Source organism: Sardina pilchardus, chromosome 24, assembly GCF_963854185.1.
Source record: "Sardina pilchardus chromosome 24, fSarPil1.1, whole genome shotgun sequence".
In the NCBI taxonomy this organism is placed as follows: Eukaryota; Metazoa; Chordata; class Actinopteri; order Clupeiformes; family Clupeidae; genus Sardina; species Sardina pilchardus.
Window position 1 is genome coordinate 247677 of NC_085017.1, and position 16911 is coordinate 264587.

The 16911-nt window shown below is 41.1% G+C and overlaps 1 protein-coding gene across 1 annotated transcript in view; it reads right to left on the bottom strand.

Moving 5' to 3' along the window:
• smarcc1b (SWI/SNF related, matrix associated, actin dependent regulator of chromatin, subfamily c, member 1b) overlaps positions 1 to 16911 on the bottom strand; it is a 49337-nt gene that overhangs the window by 6304 nt on the left and 26122 nt on the right. Inside the window, exons 10-21 of the mRNA XM_062528795.1 lie at positions 16758 to 16843; positions 12817 to 12938; positions 12286 to 12345; positions 12147 to 12181; positions 11808 to 11914; positions 10091 to 10162; positions 9517 to 9630; positions 8639 to 8792; positions 8333 to 8443; positions 4226 to 4285; positions 3167 to 3425; positions 2925 to 3023 (exon numbers count right to left, since the gene is read on the bottom strand). Of these exons, the coding sequence (XP_062384779.1) occupies positions 2925 to 3023; positions 3167 to 3425; positions 4226 to 4285; positions 8333 to 8443; positions 8639 to 8792; positions 9517 to 9630; positions 10091 to 10162; positions 11808 to 11914; positions 12147 to 12181; positions 12286 to 12345; positions 12817 to 12938; positions 16758 to 16843 (1279 nt within the window). The remainder of the gene's footprint in view (positions 1 to 2924; positions 3024 to 3166; positions 3426 to 4225; positions 4286 to 8332; positions 8444 to 8638; positions 8793 to 9516; positions 9631 to 10090; positions 10163 to 11807; positions 11915 to 12146; positions 12182 to 12285; positions 12346 to 12816; positions 12939 to 16757; positions 16844 to 16911) is intronic.

Genomic DNA, 16911 nt, shown 5'->3' on the forward strand with positions numbered 1-16911 from the left:
TTGGAAATTGATCTTAATGCCTTAAATGAAAAAAATAGGAACATAAATGTTCTTTGTGAATGAATAATGTAAATAAATAAATGTTTTCCTTAAAATACAGGGGTCATAAGTATTGGAACCCCAATGTTAAATTCCCATAGGGGAGGCAGATTTTTTATTTTTAAACGGCAGTTATTTCATGGATCCAGGACACTATGCACCCTGATAAAGTCCCCTTGGCCTTTGGAATTAAAATAACCCCACATCATCACAACCCATCATACCAAGAGATTGGCATGGTTTTATTTCAGTTATTAGCTGTTAGCTAATTAGCTGGATTCATTCTCATTGAGCTCAATGCAATTCAAACCAGCTAATTAGCAGCTAATAACTGAAATAAAACCATGCCAATCATTATTTTGATTCCAAAGGCCAAGGGGACTTTACCAGGGTGCATAGTGTCCTGGATCCATGAAATAACTGGCCTTTAAAAAAAAAAAAAAAAAATCTGGCTCCTCTATGGGAATTTAACATAGGCGTTCCAATACCCCCTGTATTTTAAGGAAAGCATTTATGTATTTACAATACATTACTCATTCACAAAGAAAATTGACGTCCTTAAGTTGAATATTTCCTCATTTTTTCATAAGCCATTAAGATAAATTTCCAAAAGATGATTTTACAGTGCCTATAGAAAGTTATCATACCCTTTTGAAATAGTTACTTATTTTGTCTTACAGCCTGAAATCAAAACCCATTTTTAAAAAAAATCTTTTCCAGTTTTATTAACAAATCTAGCTGTACAAGATCAAAATAATGAAAAAAAAGTCAACAGTTCTGAAAATTAATAAAAAATTAAAAACTAGAATAACAGGGTTGGAAAAGTCATCATACCCCTGACTTAATACTTTGTAAAGCTTGCTTTTGCTTTCATTACAGCCATCAATCTGTTTGGATATATCTCTATTATAGCTTTGCACACCTAGATAGGGGAATATTTGCCCAATTTTCTGTGCAGAAATGTTAAAATGTAGTCAAATTCTGTAAGGAATGGCGATGGACTGCTCTCTTCAAGTCAATCCACAGATTTTCTATAGGATTTAAGTCAGGGCTCTGACTTTGTCACTCAAGGATATTCACCATCCTATCCTTAAGCCACTGCTTTGTTCTTTTGGCAGTATATGTTTAGGATTATTGTCGTGTTGGAAGGCGAATGACCTCCCCATCCTCAGCTGTCTAGGAGAGGGACACAGGTTTTCCTTAAGAATGTGGGTGTACTTGGCAGCATCCACTTTCCCTTCTATCCTGACCAATTGCCAAGTTCCCGCTGAAAATAAACATCCCCACAACATAATGTTGCCCCCACCATGCTTCACACTAGGTATGGTGTGTTTTGGGTGGTGTACTGTGTTGGTTTTCGCCAAACATTGCGCTTGGAGTTCAGTGCAAAAACACATCTGGAATATTCTGCTACCATGTGGAAAAAGCTTTTATGGTCAGATGAGACTAAGATTGAACTTTTTGGAGACTAAGATTGAAGTTTTTGGACTGAGCTCCAGGCGCTAACCAAACACAGTATACACACCCAAACACACCCAAAACACACCATACCTAGTGTGAAGCATGGTGGGGGCAACATTATGTTTTGGGGATGTTTCTCATCAGCGGGGACTGGGCAATTGGTCAGGATAGAAGGGAAAATGGGTGCTGCCAAGTACACCCAAATTCTTGAGGAAAACCTGCGTCCCCCCCTAGACAGCTGAGGATGGGGAGGTCATTCGCCTTCCAACACGACAATAATCCTAAACTTATACTGCCAAAAGAACAAAGCAGTGGCTTAAGGATAGGATGGTGAATATCCTTGAGTGGCAAAGTCAGAGCCCTGACTTAAATCCTATAGAAAATCTGTGGATTGACTTGAAGAGAGCAGTCCATCGCCATTCCCTACAGAATTTGACTAAATTTTAACATTTCTGCACAGAAAATTGGGCAAATATTCCCCTATCTAGGTGTGCAAAGCTATAATAGAGGCATATCTAAACAGATTGATGGCTGTAATGAAAGCAAAAGGAAGCTTTACAAAGTATTAAGTCAGGGGTATGATGACTTTTCCAACCCTGTTATTCTAGTTTTTAATTTTTTATTAATTTTCAGAACTGTTGACTTTTTTTTCATTATTTTGATCTTGTACAGCTAGATTTGTTAATAAAACTGGAAAAGATTTTTTTAAAAATGGGTTTTGATTTCAGGCTGTAAGACAAAATAAGTAACTATTTCAAAAGGGTATGATAACTTTCTATAGGCACTGTATATTGTCAACTTTAGCATGTGTTCCAATACTTTTGGAGGGCACTGTATATCAATGATGATTCATCAGTACCTTAGTTTCTCCTTCACTATTTGGTTGCTATCGTATGTTCCTCAAATGGAATGTTTTTATTTCCCAAGCAAGGATTTGCTGTGGAACATCATCCGAGTTTACGGTCATGATGGACGGACACTGCATAATGTTTGGTGCCTTCACTTGGAGACGTGGACTGAGAGAGCTGCAGAGAGAGGCTGAGCCACACCAGGTCCAGCGTCTCCACACTACCATGGTGCCAGCTTGTCTTTCTCTTTCATTTCTCGTCACCAACATAGACTTTTCTAGCACGAGACCCAGAAGGCCACAGTTAGTGTGTGAGATCATGTTTGTGTTTTTGAGGATACAACACCCTCGCGGGTTTGAAGTGCATATTGTGTCTGCTGACTGCCTGAGTACACCCCAGCACACAGCCCAGTCCTGAGTTAGTGGCCTGATTACAGCCATGGTGATATCCCTTGCCAGCACTAAATACACTCTGCCCCCTGGTGGATCACTGTGAAACTCCATAAACATTCTCTTTCCTTCACCATTTATTTGTCTCTCTCTCTCCTCACACACAAACACACACACACACACCTACCTGTCTTAATTTGCACTCCAAAACGGCGTCCAGGTTCTGAGACTTTCTTTGCGTCGACCAGATCGGCAGGCATCTCCTCACGCACTCGAGAGAACTCCTCTGAAGAACACACAAACACACACAAAGAGGACAAAGATCAACATAAGGGTTTGATATCTGTCTGAGCTGCAGGGCAGGAGAAAAATGTAACACACACACACACGCACACACACACACACACACACACACACACACACACACACCTAGTGCAGCTCTGGCAGCAGCGGAAGCAACCCGAGGGTCGACAACGGAGGCGAGGAAGGCGACGGTGCTCATGACGGGGTTCCCCGATTGGCTGAAGGGAACGGGCTGGTAGGCCAGCGGGCCGAGCGAGGACTCCGAGTTCTCCAGGTACGGGTCCTCGATGGGCAGCCGCAGGAAGTGCAGGATGCACTCGTCCTGCGTGCGGCTGCCCACGTGCTCCGACACCTTGTTCCAGTCGTCCTTGTACATCTCCAGAGCCTGAGAGAGGGAGGACAACGAGGGGAGAGAGAGAGAGAGGAGAGAGGAAATGGCAGAGAACAATAATGCTTGTGATCATGCACAACTTGAACTAAACTCAAGACTAGTAGAGTTCAAGCCTCAAGACAACAAAATACACTTTTAAGACACATACTGTAGGCCCAATCCCAATGTCCGGACTCACGGACTCACAGACTTTGATGCGCGTTCTCGCGAAATTCGTAAGGGTTTAGGGCTGTCCCAATGTCGAATTAAAACGGGCGTGAGGGTTTGAGTACACACTTACCAAGCCCTTTCCGTGAGTCTGCATCGGTGCAGACTTAACCTAAGGGAATTACCCACAGTTCAAAGTGTTGGGACGTTTACCACGGAGATCATAAGAAAATCCGGAAATGACAAAGGTAAACAACAGCGACACACACGTGCATGGTACAAATGTTAGCAACGTCTTTGTTAGTAAACATCGCCAAGGTACATGTCGAGGGCTGAGAACCAAAGGGGCGTAAGTGACATTTAACCAACTTTACAGGAGAGCCAAAACAAATCTAACTGCTTCTATATGTTCACAGTGAAAGACCTTTGGTTTTTGTTCAATAACTATATATTTATAAATATTTTACTTCTATAATTTTGTCAGCTAAGAGAGCTCATCACGAGCTTTCAGGTGATATATATACCTCAATTTTGACCAAAATGTCACTTACGCCCCTTTGGTTCTCAGCCCTCGATGTGATCTCGTGAATTGCTGTCAGTCAGTCAGTCAGTCAGTCAGTCAGTCACTCACTCAGTCAGTCACTCACCTCTAGCAGCAGTAGTGTCTCCTGCTCCATCCATTCTCTCCCAGCGCTCGCACCTTTACTCTATTCCAGAGAGGACACAGAGAAGCACAACATTAGAGCATGATGATCCTAGAATACCAGGAGAGGCACAACATGACAAGAGCAGGATTACCATGGAAAACAGCCCATTGCTCTAAAAGTACAGGAGAAGCTCAGCCTCCTCTAACATATCTGCCTATTAGGCTACATTAGTCAGCCTACTATTTCAACTAGGACATGCTAAAAACATGTTCAACTTCATGGCTATATCGTTATATAGCCATAGTTTCGTTTCGCAATAAGGTTTTGCCGGTCATCTATCGTGATTTTGCACGCCTAATAGATTGCTGTGATGATACGATCCATCAAAAGCCCCATAGATGCTTGGCTTCACTGGACTTCAATGGCACTTCAGAGAGGGCTGGTCTCAGTGCAGAAAAATTGGACAAACACCACAAAATCGTAATTTCCAGGGAAGCTCGGCTTCTGTATAATGATTGGAGGAACCGTCAAAGTGGCTGTACTTTTTTTGATTGACCGCATAAGTCGCGATTGGACAGGAAGAGTTTCAAGTTCTGGGATGCGTGAATTTTATAGTCAGGTAGAACTTTGTGGAATTTGGGCATAAGTGTGACATAAGGTACTAATGTAATTTTTTTGCATAAATTGATAGTTTAGGGGGTGTCCTTTCAGAATCTGATGGGTGCCGCTCCGGCACCCTTGAGCATTTTCTTTAAAATGACATCATCTGCCACACCCCTTTTTTATCATAGAAAGTCTGAATAAACATTAACATATAAACCCATCATGTATGGTATCAAATTAAAGCTCTTCTCATGCATGAATCAGCTTTGACCATCAAAAAGATGAAAAAAATAGTTCAGGTCCCTTCAGAGAACAAAATACCATTTGCAAAGTGACCTTTAAGGTCAGATTATGTTCCTTTTTGCCGCATAATAGCTAACTCTAAATCATGTCATATTTTGGTATTAAATTGAATAAATGATGGAACTGCCATTTAGCCTAATACAGTGATTCTTAACCACAGGGCCGCGGCCCAGACTTACGGTGATTCTTAACCAGAGGGCCGCAAGAAATTTTCAGTGTTGCACCTGTTGGCCGCAAGGGCCGCAGTACTGGGTAGATTATCAAATGAAGACATCAGAGATATGTAATGCATGAGACTTAATTCCATTCACCAGAGGTGGAAAAGTCCAGCTTCAGAAAGTAAAAGTCCTACCACATATCTGTGCCAACCACTCACTCAAACCAGCTGATTCTATTTAACACAACTCTTCAGCCAGGTCAAGCAGCTAATTGATGAGATCACCTGTTAAGTGCCAATACATGATTGGACTTTTACTTTCTGAAGCTGGAGTTTTCCACCTCTGCCATTCACCTTGTGGGTATATCCGTATCGAGGATATGTACTGCAAATGCTGCTAGCTACGTTAGCACATTGTCGTTATACCTATGCACTCACAAGAATCCTTACAAAACTGCTGGGATTCTGACACTACACATTTCACTAAAGGGGAGACTTGCCCAACGTGTTAGAATGAATGGATGGCCAGAAGTTCATCGCCAGAAAGCTACCATTAAGTGAATCCAGCCATGTCTAAAAACAAATACCGTTAACGTAACGTAATGAAATTGCACTTGTGAAATGTCTACCAATAAATACAAAAACGTGCGCTTTTTGGATGTGAATGATGAATATTAAATGGGCCCCGGGCCACTTTCTACTATAACAAATTGGGTCTCAAGGTTGAAAAGGTTAAGAACCCCTGGCCTAATACATACAGGAATACAATCATTCAATAGTAATTCATTTAATTGTGAGTATTATATAGATATAATAATATTATATCTGTGTGGTGGGATGGTGATCACTTCTCTGCCAGCCACCTTGACAAACCCAATTTTGCCATCTGAATCCAAGAATTCCACTTCATTCTTGACCCTAGCCAACACACGACGGACACTTGCCTCTGGTGGAGCAGCCTTTTCATCCTCATTGCATCCACACCCAGCAGAGAGGTCACTAGATCTTTGATGATGTTCATCCCCATAATGCCAGGGAGCCCATTTTTACATCTTTACAACATTCAGATGGGTGTCTCTCAGTATGAAGATGCACCGCCACTAAAGAGTGGTTCCAAAACACTCAACATCTGCTTCAAGACAACCAAGGACCGGCATGTTCAGTCCATAGGCTCCACCCAATGGGTGGACTTTAGCTGTTCCTCCCCAAAGTGTTCTCTAAAGTGAGACTCTTTGATGGTGGTGACCTCAAACCCAGTGTCCCAAAGGCAGCTTGTCTTCACTCCAGAGATCATCAGGTCAACCGTCCAGCAGTGACCAAATGCATTTTGTTTCAGGAACTGGTCGACTTCAGTGTCAACACAGTCTGCCAGCCCACTCCTGATCATTGATTAACCAGGGGGCCTTGGTTCGCTCTCTGGTGGAGTATTCTGTGCACTGTCTGCCTCTCCTGGAGCATGTCTTTGCCGGGTGACTTGGCCATGACTGTTGACTGGTGTGACCGGACTCTCCACATGTGTAGCAGATGTACTGCCCTTCCTGGTCTCTTAATGGCTCTCTATTTGGGTCACGAGGTGGTCGTCTGCTTCAGGGATCCATTGCAAAGGTGATGAGCAGTGTGCAAATAAAAATTCGACTTTCAGTGGAGGATACTGATGACAGCGAGGGAGAAATGTCTGATTGAATGAATGTTCTTTGGAGGAGACATTTGATGTTTGTGATGTGTAAAGGCCAGCCTGGCAACATGTTCTTGATATAGTTGCTTTCAGAAATCTGTGATAAAGTACTACTTTGTTGTCTGTTTGATTAATTGGTGAGGGTTGATACAATTTGTTGCTCAGCCTACCATTTCAGAGGTGTGACCGTACCAGATTTTACAGTTATTATGTTCTCTGGAGGGATAATTTTTAGCATTTTTTTAAATTGACATCATTGATTTGTGTTTGAGAAGAGCTTTCATTTGATACCATACATGATGGGTTTTATACAGTAATGTGAGTCTAGTTCTTTTTTTATGGTCAACAAAAGGGGGCGTGGCAGATTATGTCATTAAAAACTTTTTTTTTTTCATCTTTTTGATGGTCAAAGCTGATTCCTCTATGAGAAGAGCTTTAATTTGATACCATACATGATGGGTTTATATGTTAATGTATATTTAGACGACTTTCTATGATCAAAAAGGGGTGTGGCAGATGATGTAATTTTAAGGAAAATGCTCAAGGGTGCCGGAGCGGCACCCGTCAGATTCTGAGTCTACACCCCCTAAACTATCAGATTATGCAACAAAATTGCATTAGTACCTTATGTCACACCTATCTTGGGGTTCTACCTGACTATTAGGGTTAGCAGGTGAAGGCAAGGCAAGTTGCAGCATATCCTACTGTAAATTAAACCGTAATGCGGAGTTACAGAGTTTGTGGTCTGCTTTTGTTTGTAGCCACATTGCTTGCTATATAACTGTGTAGCCTGGCTAAATTATGCTAATGTTTACTTGAATTTTAAAAGCCATTTGATAGCCTTCCCCAACAGGGGAGATTCAAAACTAAAACAGCAAGGCAGATGAACATATTAGGGAATAGTCACGTAATAGAACTGTAGTAACCCTAGTAGGCCTATTTAACCCCCCAAAGTGAACTGGTAAAATCTATGTGTTTGGTATATATTTTTGCCTCAACTAACAATATAGCACCAATAATAGCAACCACCACTGATGGAATACCAGGAGAGGACCAACATGACAAGAGCAGACCTGCCAACCTTGAAATAATTGTATGAGTACAACTTCACTGAAACTGACGAAATGTGAGATCAAACAATATGCGTAGCTTAAAACATGGAATCGTACAAGCGTACTAGGAGGTCACAATGAGTACATGTTGGCAGGTCTGCAAAAGCATGATGATCATGGAATACAAGGAGGCACATTTCTAGAGTTGATGATACAGACCTATACTGGAGCAGACAGATGAGCTCTAGAAAGAGCAGCTCTACTCTAATACCCATTGGATGGTCACTGGTCTCTAATGTGTGTGTGTGTGTGTGTACCTTAGGGTGTTTTCTGGCGTAGATGTCTGTTCGGAGTCCAAAGTTCTGCAGGTCAGATGGCTTCTCTTTACTCTTCTCAGGGAAGTGAAGCATGTGCTGGGAGGCAGTGACCTACACACAAACAAACACACACACACACATACACACACACACACACACAAGTATAGAATGAGGAATGAGGAGTCAATGACTCAGTGACACAAAAAGTGTATTGATGTGTGTATTACTTGTAGTGGTCTGTGTTGAAGCAGTATTAGGGCGGAGGGTGAGTGTGTGTGTGTGTGTGTGTGTGTGTGTGTGTGTTACCTGTAGCGGTCTGTGTTGTAGCGGCACCAGGGCGGAGGGGGAGTCGGTGAGGACGTTGAAGTGTGGGGTGGGCGGGGGGCCCATGGGCAAAGGACGACTCTCTGCCTCTACCTGGTAATTAATCAACCCCCACTGCTCCAGGAACGCATGCACTCTACACACACACACACGAACAAACAAACAAACACATGTGAACAGGCAAACTGCAAACATTTACAAAATCACACAATGCAGGATTCATTTCTACTTGGATCATATATACAGTGGGAGAAAATGTATTTGATACCATGCTAAAGTTGCCTAAAAAGAGGAATATAAAATCATCATTTAACAATTGATCTTAATGCCTTAATTCAAAAAATGAGTAAAAATCAAACCGCTAAGGACACCAATTTTCTTTGTGATTGAAGAATGTATAGTAAATAAATAAATGTGCTTCCTTAAATGCTAGGGGGAAGGAAGTATTTGACCCCCTATGTAACCCTATGGGGGGCAGGCAGATTTTTATTTCTAAAGGCCAGCTATTTCATGGATGCAGGATTTTATGCATCCTGATAAAGTTCCCTTGGCCGTTGGAATTAAAATAGCCCCAGATTATCACATACCCTTCACCATAGCTAGAGATTGGCATGGTGCTTTTTCCAGTAGGCCTATTGTCCTGTTTGATTTGCATTGCGCTCAATGAGCATCAAACAGGCTAATAGGCCTACTGGAAAAAGCACCATGCCAATCAAATACATTTTCTCCCCACTGTTTAAAGCATCCAGATTCACACAAACACGCACACATTAGATATAAAACATATCAATATTCATTAATGTACTCCATTGTTCGATAATACACACACATACACACACACACACATACACACAGCCAACCTGATAAGCGCACAGACGTCTCCAGTGAGGTTGCGTCGGCAGGAAGTAGAACTGAGATATTCCTGGGGATTTAGTCGATAAGTGTCAATCATGAAGTTACGGTACGCCAGATATCTGAAACACAAACACACAAACACACACACAAAGATCATTAGACTGTTCAACACTCTGTGAATAAGAGTGTGATTATAAACATCATTGAGTAGTCTTAAGGGTTCAATCTGTACGCGTATGAACCGATCGCATTCCAAGCTTATACTCAGAATAATTAAATAGTCACCATATTAAAATGTATTAAACATATGCTGTGAATATTTTGTGTTTGATTGTGTGTGTGTGTGTGTGTGGCCAGCCAGTTTGTCAGCATTTTTAGAGTATAACAAAAAATCTTTCAGATGATGTTGGCAGTATAGATGTGTGTATTTGTGTTTAAGGTTAACTGTAAGGTATCTGTCAATTCTGTGTGTGTGAGTTTATTTCAATTTTACTTATCATTCCAGCCATATCTTAAAAACGGTGTGCATGTGTGCATGTGTGTGTGTGTGTGTGTGTGTGTGTGTGTTACAGTCCTTACATTTCTGGCGTTTTGGACTTGTTTTTCCCATTGAAGAACTCTGGCATGGCCCGTCTCTCGATCTGATGAATACTAAACCAATGGATGGACATCGGTTAGAAGGTATAACAACCTTACACTTACACCTCACGCACATTACATATACAGTGGGTATAGTAAGTATTCACACCCATGCTAAAGTTGACTAAAAAGAGGAATATAAAATCATCTTTTGAGAATTGATTGTAATGCCTTAATTCAAAAAATGAGTAAAAATCAAACCACTAAGGACACTAATTTTCTTTGTGATTGAAGAATGTATCGTAAATAGATAAATGTTCTTCCTTAAATACAGGTTGCATAAGTATTCAACCCCTATGTTAAATTCCCATAGGAGCAGGAGGATTTTTTATATGTTTTTATTTTTAAAGGCCAACTATTTCATGGATCCAGGATATTATGCATCCTGATAAAGTTCCCTTGGCCTTTGGAATTAAAATAGCCCCACATCATCACATACCCTTCACCATAGAATTAGCCAATTAGCCTGTTTGATGCTCATTGAGCTCAATGCAAATCAAACAGGCTAATAGGCTAACTGGAAAAAGCACCATGCCAATCTCTATCTATGGTGAAGGGTATGTGATGATGTGGGGCTATTTTAATTCCAAAGGCCAAGGGAACTTTATCAGGATGCATAATATCCTGGATCCATGAAATAGCTGGCCTTTAAAAATAAAAACATATAAAAAATCCTCCTGCTCCTATGGGAATTTAACATAGGGGTTGAATACTTATGCAACCTGTATCTAAGGAAGAACATTTATCTATTTACGATACATTCTTCAATCACAAAGAAAATTAGTGTCCTTAGCGGTTTGATTTTTACTCATTTTTTGAATTAAGGCATTACAATCAATTCTCAAAAGATGATTTTATATTCCTCTTTTTAGTCAACTTTAGCATGGGTGTGAATACTTACTATACCCACTGTACACAGACACACACTTACAATAGTGTATTCTGGTGATACCTCAGACCACTGGCCAAGGCTGGCAGAGTTACAGAGCCAGAATGGGTGACCCTGACGACTGTCGCTGAGTATAACCGTGAGGATGATGGCGTGAGTGTCATATGTGATCACTGAACCAACTGCTACACGTGGGAATGATGCAGTGTTCTAGTCTACGTGATACTTAGGACTACGCAGTATACCCACTTAAAAAGCATCACCATCTCAGGCACCCACTTATAAAGCATCACCATCACAGTATACTCACTTAAAAAGCATCACCATCTCACTATACCCACTTATAAAGCATCACCATCTCAGTACACCCACTTGAAAAGCATCACCATCTCAGTACACTCACTTATAAAGCATCACCATCTCAGTACACCCACTTGAAAAGCATCAACATCTCAGTACACCCACTTGAAAAGCATCAACATCTCAGTACACCCACTTAAAACAGGCAAGGATACGTATTCAAATTTAAAACACAGCATACCCACTACAGCTAACAACTACAACACAGTATACCCACTACAGCTAACTGCTACATCACAGTATACACACTACAGCTAACTACTAGACTAGACACTTCATTGCCTTGACTGACTGACCGAGTGTGTATGTGTTCTTTTAGCAGTTATAATCAAACCATGTGGTATAGATGAAAATGATGATGGTGTGTGTGTGTGTGTGTGTGTGTGTGTGTGTGTGTGTGTGCCTTACCAGTTATAATCGAACCAGCTAGTATAGCTGGGAATGATGATGTGATGAGTTTGCTCAGTAGCACTCTCCTCTCCAGCACCAAACTCAAGTTTTCCCTCTTCTTCTTCCTACACACACACACACACACACATGCAGAGAGAGAGAGAGAGTTGTAAACAAATTAGATTGAAATTAATATTCATAAAGTGGGTATATAATAGACACATGTGCATGTGGGACAGAGAGTAATTGAGCGAGTCAGTCAGTCAGTGAATAAGAGAGTGAGCGAGTAATAGAGGCAGAGAGAGAGAAAGAGAGAGACAGAGAGAGAGAGAGAGTGTGTGTGTCTGTGTGTCTTACCCTAACTCCTGAAAGAAACTCATCTTCCTGGTCATCTGAAAGAGATGAGAGAATTTAATCATAACATACACAAACAAAGATACTACTCATAAACATGTTTAACTCGCTCTCTCTCACACACTCACACACTCACACTCACCCAGGTCAGCCATGGTCCCTCCTTTGACTGGAATGTTCTCACTGTCCTTCTTGAAGTTCACTGCAGCCAATAAGAAAAGATGAATGACTATGACATCATCATTACACAAAATGAAAACTGCCAGCAGTAGCAGATGAGAAAAAAAGAGGAGAAAACAAGAAAACAAGGACAACAGGAGCAGGGGGAAAAAGACTCAAAAAAGAAGGGAAGATGGAGGGGAAAAAAAGAGAGGAGCAAAGAGGATGGAAAGAAAAACAAATAGAAGCAAGAAATAAGAGAAAAGTTGAGAGGAACGAGAGGAGAGCAGGAAGGAGGAAGAGGAAGAACAGAACTGTGCGGAGTGGAGCGGAACAGTGGCCAGTTAGAGGTGAAGAAGCAGGAACGAAGACAAAGCAGCGAGAGAGAGACCGAGCAAGTAACATTAGTTTGGAGAGGAAAGGGGGAAGCAAGAGGAAGAATCAGGAAGTGAGGAGGAGGTGCAGAGAGGAGACCAGATAGGAGAGGACAGGAGGTGCTGTCCGTCCGTCGCACCATTTTTGGGCAGGACGACCTCCTCCATGTTGGGCACGGGCGTCGGATCCTCCATGTCTTTGGTCAGATCCTCCTCTGGCTCCTCTTCCTGCTGACCACGCTTCTTATAATACCCAGAAGACCTGTGGATCGACACACAAGCAACATTTGAAGTCAGCATGCATATCTTCTCATGCCCTTATAATACCAAAAGTCCTGCAGTGTGATACATACACCACCTCTGTAGTGTGCATGGGCAACAAGTAGCAACACCTGCTGTTAGCCTGCAAAGCTAGCCACTCGCTTTTAACACATACGCATTCTGAATGAGCATTCTTTTAGCACACACATTCTGAATGAACATTCTTTTAGCACACTGAGCATTCTTTTAAAGGTGACATAGAATGGAAACCAATTTTTGTCTTGGTATGATGAATTAGAAGAGGTTGTGCATAACCAAGGAGCTATCATGAACATGAGGCATGGTTGTGCCCTCCTTCATGAAAATCTTGAACTTAGAAATAGCCACTAAAAAATGGGCAAATCAGAATTGGGCCTCCTTGTGATGTCAAATATCGCAAAGCCATTAGCCCCTTTCACACCGTCGGGCCAAAGCCGAGTTAGGCAGGCCATGCCAGGGCTAATTGCTTTCACACCTCTTGGTGCGGTGCTAACTGCGGGCCAAATCGGGGCTACTAGCCCCTGATTTCTGGACTACAGTCGGGCCAGAGGCGGTGTCAAGGTTAAGGCGGAGTCAACCCGTTGCTGTGTGTGGAATCGGGAAACATATCGAATTTAGAAATAGCGGTTACGTCCACGTTAAAGATATTTGCCTGTCAGTAGGCTAACTCCCATGTAGCACAGTAAAAAGTGAACTAACATAACTGACTAACATAGACATGCGTGGATGTGGATTTGAACAAAGTCCCGTTTGGTTCATAGCAGGAGCGTCTACTGCCTTCAAAATATTTCTTTACCCTACTCTGCGTTCGAAGTTTGGTGCTGGCTGTGAACTCACGCGCCATCGTTGTGAAACTAATCACTGGAGCTCTATGCGAATTTTACTGTCCATGGATTGTACACACAGCCTTACAAATGTTTACTGCTCTTCGAGTCACGGTAAAATTTCATTTGTGTTACATAACTCATTTAGATACACGTATGTTGTCTGTGCCATGCGTTTCTTTAGGAATCCACCGTCTTGGTTTGTATAGAAATGAATATTAAGTGACATACACGTAAACGGACAATAAGTGGTGACTGACGTCCAGTGGTGGACAGTAACGAAGTACATGTAATTCGTTACAGTACTTAAGTAGCATATTGATGTATCTGTACTTTACTTAAGTATTTATATTTGGTGAGACTTTGTACTTTGACTTTACTACATTTTGAAGTGAAAATTCGTACTTTTACTCCGTTACGTTTATGAAAACCCTCTCGTTCCATTTTGGCAAAGCGAATCACGTGTCCAAACTGCGTCCTGCACGCACTTCAGTGCGGCCCGCCGAGCATGCATTAGTTTAGATCTGGCCCGCCACGCACTTAGGCTATCATTGGCTTTTCGCTATTTTTGATTTATTTATTTATTTTTCAGCAACGACGTTGTGGCTAACATTACTGCAAACTAACACTCTTCTTAGAGAACGTTTACATTTACAATGTCAATATCAATGTTACATAGAGATGATAGCCTACTCTTTGAAATCTCTATTGCAGCAAATCTAATTTTCGTGTTTGTTACTCATAACGTTACTCATAATGTAATTGGGAACGTGTGAGCGTGCATGAAAGGGAGAGAGTGCATTGATAACTGATATCTCCGCTTTATAAAGGGCAGCCACTGAGTGGAGCCTTAAAGTGACAGTGTACCATTTATAAATTAATCAAACAGCATCATAGTTCTTAACAAATGTATTTTCTACAACAAAATTACGTTGTCATTATTATCATAATGGGGGGGGGGGGGGACACACCAATTCTCTTTGTGATTGAAGAATGTATCGTAAATAAATAAATGTTCTTCCTAAATATAGGGGGAAGGAAGTAGTTGACCCCCTATGTAACCCTATATGGGAATTTAACACAGGGGCAGGTAGATTTTTATTTTTAAAGGACAGCTATTTCATGGATCCAGGATATATGCATCCTGATAAAGTTCCCTTGGCCGTTGGAATTAAAATAGCCCCACATCATCATAACCTTCACCACAGCTAGAGATTGGCATGGTGCTTTTTCCAGTATAGGCCTATTAGCCTGTTTGATTTGCATTGAGCTCAATGAGCATCAAACAGGCTAATAGGCCTACTGGAAAAAGCACCATGGCAATCTGTTTGTTTGATTTTTACTAATTTTTTTAATTAAGGCATTACGATCTTATTGTCAAATGATGATTTTATATTTCTCTTTTTAGGCAACTTGCATGGTATCAAATACATGTTCTCCCCACTGTAGATAGCTTCTAAGCAAATAGAGAAATGTAAGAAACTATTTGAAGATAGGCATTAGTATTTTGCCTTATATAAGCTGATTTAGCAGGAGCTTTGATGTGAAAATGATAAATTATAATTATAATTAAGCCATTAGAACCATAATTCATTGAAGTACTTTTACTTTTAATACTTAAGTATATGTGAAGGCAAATACTTTTATACTTCTACTTAAGTGAAAATTCAAAGTGGGTACTTTCACTTTTACTCAAGTAATATTTGACACAAGGTATCTATACTTTCACTTAAGTACATAATCAATGTACTTCGTCCACCACTGCTGACGTCAATAGCACATAGGAAAGAGATACGCGACAGGCTGGCCCGACGGTCTGAAGCCGGCTATTCAATTGGGAATGCGAAAGAGGGCGCCATATAGTCAAAAGGACCATTTCAATACCCAGCCTAAATATAAGGTATTAATTGGACTTGTAAAATTGCAATTGAGTTTCTTTTTTATAAATCAAAGCTGAATATATACTTTTTTTTTAAAAGGAATATTTCGGTATTTAACACTTTAAGCCCGTTTTCTGTATTGCCTAGCATGAAAACGAGCGTTTGACACCGAAATCTCGTAAAATGTAAAATAACGAAATATTCCTTTAAAGGTACATTATGTAGAATTTTAAGTGTTTTAGTACCTCAAGTCAACGTCTTCATTCATAAATAGATCCTCTTTGGTGTAAAATAACATATGCCAATGATCTGACTCGTCCTGCTGGCCGAAGAATTACTTCCCGGCATTTACATTGAAAGGGACGTTCACAGGAAGTCTTCCATGTCTTTCCGGTGTATAGAAAAATATGAACTGCCGAGAGGGACATAAAACACTACCGCTACCGCTAAACACTACCGCTTGGGAAAACGCGTTTTTGCATTTCGCGTTACACAGAGAAGCAGCGTGAAGACGGTCGTACTTAACCTACAGACAAGCACTGCACTTAGTGACATAGTTCATGCCTTTAGAGCAATACAAGCATTAGCCTATACTGTCATGTCAAGTTGTTAGCTGCTGCTATGCTAATATTACGATAGTAAGCTAATGTAAAAACAATATAAGCATGACAACGTAAGTCACTATGTTGCTCGAGGAGTAATTACTCATACATGATCATACAAATTATTCAAAGAACTTTAGAATAGCTTACATCATCACTGGAAAGAAAACTCGATGTAGTGGTAGAAGACATCTTGAATGAATCTCGACCCATTCAACTTCCCGTAGTTCTAGCCATCTTGCAACGCACATTTAAAAACGCGTGGCGCTAGAGCGTGCATGCAAAATCAAATTTAACCACTAGATGGGAGCAAAAACTACATAGTGTACGTTTAACATCAGAGAACACAATACAATACTCGATTCATCCATTCTATGGCCTCTTTAACACATACATTCTGAATGAGCATTGACACGTGTGAGGATGACACAGATGAGGAGACAGACAAATAATGAAGGGAGGAGAGTGACTCTACCCTTTCTTTGATCCTTTCTTTCTGGGTTCGGACGACGACGGAGGAGAGGGGGATCTTCGTCTCTTCTTCCCACTCAGCTTTCGTTCCTGCAACACAGACAGGAAATGGCTCATGTTCCAAACTAACCAAACACACGTCAACACACTCTTACTCA